Source organism: Apis mellifera, linkage group LG9 (genome assembly GCF_003254395.2).
Source record: "Apis mellifera strain DH4 linkage group LG9, Amel_HAv3.1, whole genome shotgun sequence".
Lineage (NCBI taxonomy): Eukaryota > Metazoa > Arthropoda > Insecta > Hymenoptera > Apidae > Apis > Apis mellifera.
In genome coordinates this window covers 10,170,833-10,180,787 of record NC_037646.1, presented here as the reverse complement: position 1 = coordinate 10,180,787, position 9,955 = coordinate 10,170,833, and the positions used below count along the sequence as shown (strand labels likewise).

At 39.1% G+C, this 9,955-nt stretch overlaps 1 protein-coding gene across 1 annotated transcript; it reads right to left on the bottom strand.

Annotated features, from left to right (window-relative positions):
- Positions 1-5,016: 5,016 nt before the first annotated feature.
- On the bottom strand, positions 5,017-9,519 carry LOC107964944. Its single transcript, XM_016913895.2, has 6 exons — positions 8,938-9,519; positions 8,378-8,619; positions 7,772-7,911; positions 6,682-7,250; positions 6,113-6,307; positions 5,017-5,436 (listed from the first exon to the last, which is right to left on the bottom strand). Exons 1-6 carry the CDS (start codon positions 9,482-9,484, stop codon positions 5,273-5,275), a joined length of 1,857 nt encoding a protein of 618 aa, XP_016769384.2. The 5' UTR covers positions 9,485-9,519; the 3' UTR covers positions 5,017-5,272.
- Positions 9,520-9,955: the final 436 nt, after the last annotated feature.

Genomic DNA, 9,955 nt, shown 5'->3' with positions numbered 1-9,955 from the left:
CGTTCGACAGAATGGAAAATCGAGATAGACGCGTCAGAAGCACCTGTACCGGCTCCGTTTCACGTCCCATCTCCACCAACGTCTGCCAAAGTTTCCGGCGTCCGAATTTTCAAACATATCAATACAAGCATGACAGGTATAACCGTCATATACGCGCTGGTCGAACACGTGCTGCACGAGATACGATCAGAAAAGAAATCGAATTTTATTAATCCGAATTATTTATTATTCATGTAGGAAACGTCTGAACGTTGTATTACGATTACATTCGAAAAGGAAGAAGTTTCGTTATGTATCGAACATTTTATGATCGGTTTATAAATCGCTACCCCATCGATTCTTGGAAATTGGATCTCAGGGAGCTTCGAACGAAACTTGAAACCAAACCAATCGTTTTCGATACGTATGCAAAATGTACGCGCAGGGTAACACGCTCATCTCCTCTCCTCGTTTCGCTTCGAATCCCCAGAAATTCTCGCTTAATCATCCGTATTCAGCTGGTTAAACGTGCAATATTATGCAATTATTCGATGAGGAAATCAGCTGAACAGTGACGGCATCTTTCCATTCGTGTCGAATATCAAATCGAAGCTTAAGAAATGGGATGCAAAATTGATTTCTTTTTGACTTCGTATTTCGTGCAAAGCTCAAATGGATGGACTACGATGGAAAATGATGACACACGCGCGTTGTAACGCAAAAGGAAACACGGTTGTTTCGCGCGTTTGACCCTGCAATAACTACAATCAAAGCTTTTCTTATCAGTTTCTGTGAACGCGTTGTATAACTTTAAAACCTTCCAATGTATATTTGTACATAATTAGTAGTAATATTAACGAATTGATCGAACTGTGCAAATCGGTTTGTAAAGCGATACGTGCGAATAGAAGATCGCCCGCTAACAAGGACTGCGTAAGTGGATGGAAATCATTTATGGAATATTTATTACAGGCATACAAATTCTAATACTATTAATGAAAAAAATTGTTAAAATGAACCTTTGTTTTCGAGAGGAATTCGAATTTAAAATTCCGCACGATTCCTCCTCTCGTTTCTCAAAAATAGTTGAATAAAGCGTTAACAGAGGAGGCCAGTAAGCAAAACATCTTTTGCCAAATACCAAATACAAATGCAAACTTGACCGTATCCAAAGTTAACTTAAACCGCAACACGAGTTAAAGAAGCAAAGTTTCAAAGATCAAGATGTTTCGCACGAACATGATTCGCAACACGATTTGGCAAGAAAACAACAAGATTTCCCAAAGTTAGTTTCGAACAAGATTTTTCATCATCAGGATTCACTTTCAATCCTTCAAATCTCGCGAGATTTCTTCGAAGCACTTATTTATTATTCCAGAAACGATGACCATCCGCTCTCGTATTCCTCGTAAGACCTAGATACACCGCAATTACTAATTACTAGGGACAAAGCTAGTGCGCATGTGCTAGGCAAAACCTTTAGGGAAACTTTTTTCTCGATGAATTGTGATAAAGCTAGGTTTTGTTACGTAACCTTTTACCCCGTTTCAACATTAAATTTCCTCGTAATAATTTATGATTTATGAACCCGCATTACGAATCGTCGCCGATCTTCCACCCTTTTTCCCGTTTCTCGTCAAAATCGATCGACAAAAATAAAAATTTCCATCCAATCTCTTAATTCACCCCTAATTCTTTAAACTGAAATCTCTTAAAATCCTCGTCAGTTAAATCCGTTTCGTTACAGCCAGAATCCTCGTCGCAGCCAGAATCGACCAACTTTCTGTCCTTTAATAATGGCGCGACAAACTTTCCCTTCCCATCGGCCAACATTTAAATTCGATTCGACAGATGACGCTGCGGTGTCACTTTCACGGTGCACGCAGTCCATTTGAGAGTAAAAGTTCTATAGTGTCTCTCTCGAAAATTAGTTTTCGCCTGAAGTAGACGTTAGACTTTAGTATTCAAATTCATCGTCGTATTGATTTTTAAAAAAAAGGAATTTTCGAGAAAATTTTACCCTCGAATATGTTGAGAGCTTTGTTTAAAAAAATTTCTCTCGACGGGTATTTTTCACGATTACAACACTGAGATAGAAGCGTTTATCCAATAATAATTTTAAAATAAAAGTATCTACCAACATAAAAATAACTCTAGATAAATTTCCAGAGGTTTACTTTTAAATGTATTCGTATCATCGCGGAGATCATTTTTTTAGAAAGAATAAATCCAACATCAGGATTGGATTATTAATTGGATTAAATTTCTTGTCGTTCGTTAAGGCGAAAGTTTCAAATCGATCCCTCGATACCACGAAATCACTTACCGATCTCCTTATTTTCTTACTTTCTTTCCTCTTCTTCCTCTTCTTCTTTTTCTTCTTCTTTTGTTTTAAGCGCGCGAGAAAATTCTCGAAACGACGACCAAAGCTTCTTTCTTTAAGCACCTTTACGCTCAACCATTGTATTCAAAACAAGAGGAAAAATTAAAGAGTATTTATCACGGCGAGCGAAGCTCAACAAACAGCCTAGCGGATTGTTTTAACGCAACGCACCTGATAAACGCATTATAAAAGTTTTCTTACAATCCTGCTAAGATCGCTCCGTATTTTTCTAACCCTTCCTTCTTCTGTACATAACATCGTGTATGCGTGCAATACACGAGAGATATCCGTACTCTCCGACTTACTTAGTCGAAATGTCCTCCTACGTAACGTTTCTTCTATTTTTCAAGAATATTTAAATTGGAAAAACAATCTTTCACTTTCTCAATTATCAGAGAAAATTTTATTCTCCATATCTCTTTAAAAGTTACTTTTGAAAATGTCAAGTTTAAAAGCACACAGTGTATTTTGTGTTTGGATATTTAAAAAATAAAGATATCATTTAGAAAAGAGAATAATAATAATAAAATCTTAAACTTTTTTCTTTTCTTTTTTGAATATTTTGAAATGCTGCGACATTTCGACTAAGGAAAGCAGTATTGTAACGAGAGTACAACGAGGGTAGCGCTGTACATCTGTGTAAATATACGTATATCTAATCGATATGAAGAAATCGCGAGAAATACACGAACGATTGTACGAATTTCGCGGAAATTCTCGGGAGAGGGGGGCCGGTTTCTACCTCCTTGGAACGAGAGATAGAGGAAAGCGCGAAAAGTAAATAAATAAAAGCGGAGCGGAAACGTCTAATAAGTGTCCATGTTTGACGAGAGCGTGTCACTTCGGCGTGAGAGAATTACGTTTTTTCCTATGAATTTCTTAATCATTATTACGAATGGTCTATACAGGGCATAGATGTAAGAGATTGTGAGAAAAAAAAACAAAAAAAAAAAAGAAACTTTAGTTTGACGATTAGATGATAAGCGAGGAGGCGAATCAAATGGAAGAGGAGGAAGAAGAAGAAGAAGAAAAGGAAAAAAGTGAAATGAATTATTCAAACCAAAAAAAAAAAAAAAAAAAAACGCTGTATGTACCGATGGCAATACCGTATACATATTCACACGCGAGTGCAAAAAAAAAAAAACACATGGGACACATACACGAAGAATCAATCAGAGAAATCGAAAACACACGGACACTTGTCGAAATTAATAAAAATATAGTATAAATTAACTTTTTGTGATGTTTAATCTCATCATTTTCAGACTTTCATTCTGGAAAAAGGATAAAATTTCGAAAGGTAAGTAAGTCGTCGTTCATATATATGAATCGAACGAATTTGTTCGAAATTAATAAGATATGGTGTGATTTAACGTCTCGAATTCTTTCTTCTTTTTTTTTTCTTCTCTCAATTCGCAATTTTCATCATGAGAAGAAATTTCATGGAATTTCGCGAAAGATACAATTGTCGAGACGTTATATCGATTTTTCTTTTTTTTTATCTTGAAACTTTAGGGAATACGTTTCTATCTGCAGATTTTTCGAGAACAATGGAAAGCGAAAAAGTCTGCGATGTTCTCGTGGTATTTGTTCGAGTCAATGGAATTCTCGTTGACAATGGTCATAGAGAAGTGGTTACGAAGCGTTGTCGAAATTCAATCTGCAACGAAATCGTTTCGCGCAGATACGACGTTTACGAATATTCGGAGGAATAGAACGGGGTTTGTTGTAAGGATATAGGGATTGTAATCTGGGAATATTACGGTTGAAAGAACACGATGGATGGAAAAAATATAGTGGAAATAATATCGATGTATCAATATCGAACGATGACAAAGTGAAAAATGAGAACGAATGATAGATCGAATCGATTTGTTGGATTTGATCGTATTATTTTTAATTGATACGATATTGATTATAATCCTTGTGTTCTATTACGTAGTATGATAAATTACATCATATTTTAACTTCATAATTTCAATTTTTAAATAGATACACGAACACTTATCTCTTTATTAAATTAAATTACAATACAATTATAATATTACAACATTATGATATTATATATATCTCAGTGTAATCTAGAAATTTTTACACTTTGGCAGTCTGCTAGAATACTTTGTCACACTTTTTCTCAATAAACACTTGTTTTCCAAACGGATGGATTTTCTATTTTCGTTCGTCAAAGGTTGTTTCCAATTCATCCTACAACACACACGCGATAAGAAAATTATTTTCACGTTATACCTTTTACGTTCGCTTGCAATAAACGAATACGCTTAATCACATCTGGCAAAAAATATATTCGAACGTAACGACTTGTTCGGCCTCGAAATTGATTAATCGATCCGACGTATTCCGACGAAAAAGGAAAGAAAAAAAAAAAAGGAGAAAAAAAGAATTTTTTGCTCCGTAAAAATCCAGCATTCCGGGGATCGAAGCACAGTTTCGTAAAATTTCAACGGCCTATGTAATAGTTGCCGGTTGAACGACAAACTTCCATCGAGTGATTACGGGAACTCGCGTTACACGTGTACTCGGAACAATATAACAATTTTCGTACACCGGGATGGAAAAAAATTTCGCCGGCAAAACCGAGCGCGAACACACCCCCAACTTTCCCGATACCGAGCATCGTACAAGTTTCACGCCACTCCATCGACAGGGGGATTTACCAACTTCTCGAGGTCCGTGCTGTACAGCGAGTAACCGTGAATAAGAAAGTCCATATCGAGAGAGAGAGAGAGAGAGAGAGAAAGAAAAGAAAACAAATTTGTCGAAGAACCGCAAATAAGATAGAAGTTTCATTCCAGAGCGAAGGAATATCGTGAATATAACGAGACGATACAAGACGTTGAAGACGCTCGTCCCGGCGATCGTTTGACACGAGCGGTTTATGGAAAATTTACCTCAGAGAACGTAGGAAGCCGGTATCGTGGGACGTAGGAAGCGTGGAAATTCTGGCAAACTTAAGCCCAATTTTGTAATGCCCAGGTTGGTGGAACGTGGGGCAGGATTAGTGGTGCGCAACGAGTAATCCATCCCTCCGAAACCGCCCAGCTGTAACTGCAATCCTGCGCCAAAGACCCGTCATTTGAAGATTAAGTATCTCAAAGGAAAGAGTTCCATCGCTATGCAATTAATTTCCCCGATCGATTATACGAGATATATTATAGGAGAAACTTATTGGAAAAGATTTAGATACATGTATGGATGGTTATAAAAATGTAGGACATTTTTGTATAGCAAATATAACTTTGTCTTCTCATTTTATCGCATTATACTATTCTGTTTCCGCCTCGTTTCATCCAACGTGAACTTGAAATGCTTATAATTCAATCTCTAGAATCCAAGTGTCTCATATTTTTACAAACATCATACTATTGAATAAAAATTCTCCATTTCATACTTTGTTGTCAATTCTAACTCTACATACTACATAATAGTGATGGAAGAGATACAATTTGAATATTCAAAATCGTAAAAATTATTTTTATTTATAAAGTTATCTTAGAATAATCCAACATTGAACACATTTATAAATTACACTTGTAAATTATTAAGATTAACCAAATTTTTATATCATGTCGATTAGAATATTCTGAATTCTATACCTACACTAATGCATCGAGATTTAGATCGACAAGATCATCGTTTTGGATTAGTACACGTGGACAAATACGAACATGAAAACGAGAAACATTTTTCTATTCTTCTTAATCGATGATTCTTTTAACGTGTATCACATACCTGTGGAATACGGTTGACTCCTCGCCGGTTCAAACGGTCGCACCTGGCCTAAATATTGGAAATTCTGGCCCAAGTTCAAAGTTGGTACGCCAGTTGATACGCCCTCGGATATGCTACCACTTATGCCGCCGTTTAACCCCCCAGGTAAACTGTTGAACACGCTCGAGGTCAGGCCGGTGGGTTGCAAACTCGTGTCTGAAACGCAAACATACATCACCCCTTTCAAGAGAACAAAATTTCGCGACTACGCGTGCTTGTCGTCACAGCTCTTCCGGATTTAAAATCCGAACTTTCGAAACTGAAAACTATGAAGCCGAGAAAGAGCGTTGGGAAGAAGTATATCCATCGAAAATCCATCGAAGACCCACGAAGAAAAGGAGAGAGAGAGAGAGGAACCGGATGGAATTTTCAGAATTGCAGAAGTTTGGTTTAAGCAGAAACTGGGTTTCCTAATAAACTTGATCGCGGTGAGATACGCGGCCGATAAAAGAGATTAAATTTCTCTTAACGACCGTGTATCCCCCGAGGCGAGTCTCTCTCTCTCTCTCTCGTTGAGGAACGATTCGTACCTTGAAGTTTATCGATTCTCGGGAAAGAGTTTATATCTAACTGGAGGCCGGGGGACGAGACTTGAGTACCCGCGAACGGGGACACTTTTGGCATCGATATCGGGATGTAGTTTATCGCTTGCGAGAACGGGCGAGAAACCGGTGACAAGGCAGCGATCGGTATGCTCGGCAGTGCCATCTTCGGCCTGTCGACGATCGGCGTCAACGGGACGTGATTCGAAGTCGCCTCGAACAGGGAAGGTTGTTGAAACGTGGATCCGTGGCCGGATTGTTGCTGGAGGAGATAGTTCAACAACGAATTCTGCAACGTGCTCTTCAACGAGTCCTTCGATTCTTCTGGAACCACGTAATTCAACACCGCGCCTTGCAGTTTGCCGTTCAGACTGTTGTTTAAAGTATCTGATAATTCGTGGCTCGTGGGTAAGATGCTTTTCACCGAGTCTTTCGAGTGTTGCGATAACAGGTAGCTGAGCACAGATTGCTGCAGCTTCTCCTTTGAGCTTGAAGGCAGGTAATAAGACGTTGGCAAAGTGAATTTGACCGTTGGAAACTCGACTGGAGCCGCTGACCTGTGACGAGAAACGTGAATTTATATTTTTTATATCGTACGAATCAATTTAAAGGAAAATTTAACTTTAGGAAAATGAAAAGATCCGTTCTGTTCCATTTGCGAAGAGAGTTGATCTAAATATTTAACCTTTCACGATCTCGAATAATCGAAAAAGGTTTACGCAAACGATTTCGTCGTCGAATTTCGTTAAGAATAACTCGAGAATAATTGCGAATAATTTCTTAGAGTAATTATCACCGTGTAACGAAATGTATAGCTGCAAAAATAACTCTCGACCATTACTCTTCACTCTTTGCCTCGAGCAAAAATTGCAATTGGAAATTGCCGCAATCCTCTCGCGACGAATCGAAAAGTTCGAAGGATCCGAATCATCGGTTCCGTTCCGGGGAATCGAAGGATCGATTCAATGGCGCAGAAAGCCACGTTTCTTACAAAATCGTTGAGAACGGTTATAGATGCGACGACTCGGCCGCAAATTCGATCGAGCAAGTAACGACTCGTGACAACGGCATTACGTACTGTCGTCCGAAAGATACGATCGGTGGTTCCGTGGCCGTGACAGGTAAGCTGTTCTCGGTGCTCGTCGAATCGGCCAATTTCGCCGTCACCGTAGAAATTAGGGGGGTTGGTGCGCGCGTGGTGGCGGTGTGGTCAGCCGGCTGTGAACCAATTAAAACCAAACTTTCGTCGGATATTTATATATTACAAGATTCATTGCCTCGCATCCGGAAGAATGTTGTGGAGGAAGTTATGATTAAATCTCGGATCGTTTGATTAAAAAGCTCCTCGCAGGAGTTCGAGGGAATTTTCACGCCTGGGAAGAGGAAGGGGGATTGAACTCTCGATTTAATCGCGATCGGTAAATTGCGTGAAAACAAAGGGATGGGAAATTTAAGAAATTTCATTCGAGGAGGAGAGAATTTTAAAACTCTCGGGAGAGTGGATATGTTAACAGCGATGATTAAAATAAATTTCGAGTTGAAAGAATTCTCAAGAGCAATTTGTACGTTATTCTTGAGAATATAAATAATATATATTAACAGTGTGAGAAATAAATAATTTATAAAAATGTTGATCATCGATTTGCACGTTTTAAGAAAATTATTGGATGGAAAAGTATGATACCCTATCGGTGGCTGCTTTGACGGGTGGCATGGTCGGTGTATATAAAGGCTTGAGAGGAGCCATTTTCGGCTCGGAAGTTGGAGACGTATGAACTTGGGTGATAGCCGCAGCGGTGGTGGACTGGAGCAATGGCTGGGAGGTGGTGGTCGGTGCCATCGTCGTCGATGTTTCCTCGTTCAATGGTAGTGGGTTCTCGTACGGTGAAATGGGTGGCACAAACGCATATCCGAGACCATGGTTTCCTGAAGATTGAACACATTCTCCTTTCCTTTTCTTTTCTTTTTCTTTTTAGAACGAATTTCCTATCGTATTCGTTTCAAACTCCTCCTTAATTAATATCTATCTTATTCTTTAATAATCGTGTTACTTAAAAATCCACGCTTCTAAATTAAAAAAATTAGAAAATTTGTTTCAAAAAAATATCCATAGAAAACGTACCAACTGTGATGTAGAAAATTGTAATCTAAACGAGATAAAAGGAGCATTAAACGCAGTAACGATTGATCTGCTTATGACAAACCTTGACAACAAAGTCTCTCCTCTCGATACAAGATGCTTACCGTGCTTCAAATATTCCGGATCCCTGCCAAACGATTCGACCTGTTGCTGCCCCGATTGTTCTTTGTAATGGTTAATCTTGTCGTAGTGATCTGGGAATCGGTAATCATCGCGAAAGGATTGCCGATCGTCTTGATAATGATACGAGGGCTGTTTACCCGCGTACGGTATCTGATGATCCCTCTCTTGATGATACCTATACGAAGATGCGTCGGCGAAGTACGAGGACGGGCCGTGCAAGTCCGAAACGTTTTTAAAGGATGGATCGATTTCGTAATAGGATGGACGGTATCTGTTCGACGGGTAATCTTGATACGGTTGATCCCTGAAAGGCGACTGTTCGGCAGGGCGAGGCGGTGGTATATCCTGCCTATTGGATCGTTGCCTGTACGGTGGATACTGTTGCGTTTTCGACGGAAGCTCCCTGAACGAACGGTGTTGCTCGTACAAAGGTGGATGCCAAACGGGTCTTTGATAAGGCGGAAAGTTTTCCAAACTCGACGAGACGCTTCTTCTCCCTTTCCCGTATGAGGCGACGATCGCCACCATCGACACGATTACGATCTGAAATCAATTTTTTTCTCTCTCTCTCTTTTCTTCACGAAGATTGCGAAACTTTCGAAAGTTTTCTGCGTTCCTTAAATTTTCCTTCCGCACAAGCGGCTTCGCGCTTTTGCGGAATTTCCCAAGTTTTAAATTTTTAACGCTTCCTTCCGATCGATTAATCGATTTCTCTCTAAGGAACTTTTGAAATTTCGTTTTTTTTTTTTTTAGAAGCTTCATCTAAGTTTTTTAGAAGACGAGGATGAACTCACCAGTCTCTTCATTTGATATTTTTTTTTTTAAACGCTCCGGAGGATGAGAGTGAAATTGAACAACCAAGGATAGTCTGAGTCTCGATCACCGCGATCGACTCTCTTATATAGTTACGAGACGAGGGGAAAAAACTGTAACTCGCATCTTTTCCATTTCTTCCAGTTGTGTACGTCTTCCAGTTCGGGTCAAGAACTGGATCCGGTA

Coding starts and splice junctions, on each gene's coding strand:
- LOC107964944 (XM_016913895.2), bottom strand. CDS start 9,484: ATGGTGGCGATCGTCGCCTCATACGGGAAAGGGAGAAGAAGCGTCTCG. Junction 8,620..8,937: donor TCCGGAATATTTGAAGCACG/GTAAGCATCTTG, acceptor TTCAATCTTCAG/GAAACCATGGTCTCGGATAT. Junction 5,437..6,112: donor GAGTCAACCGTATTCCACAG/GTATGTGATACA, acceptor TCTTTGGCGCAG/GATTGCAGTTACAGCTGGGC.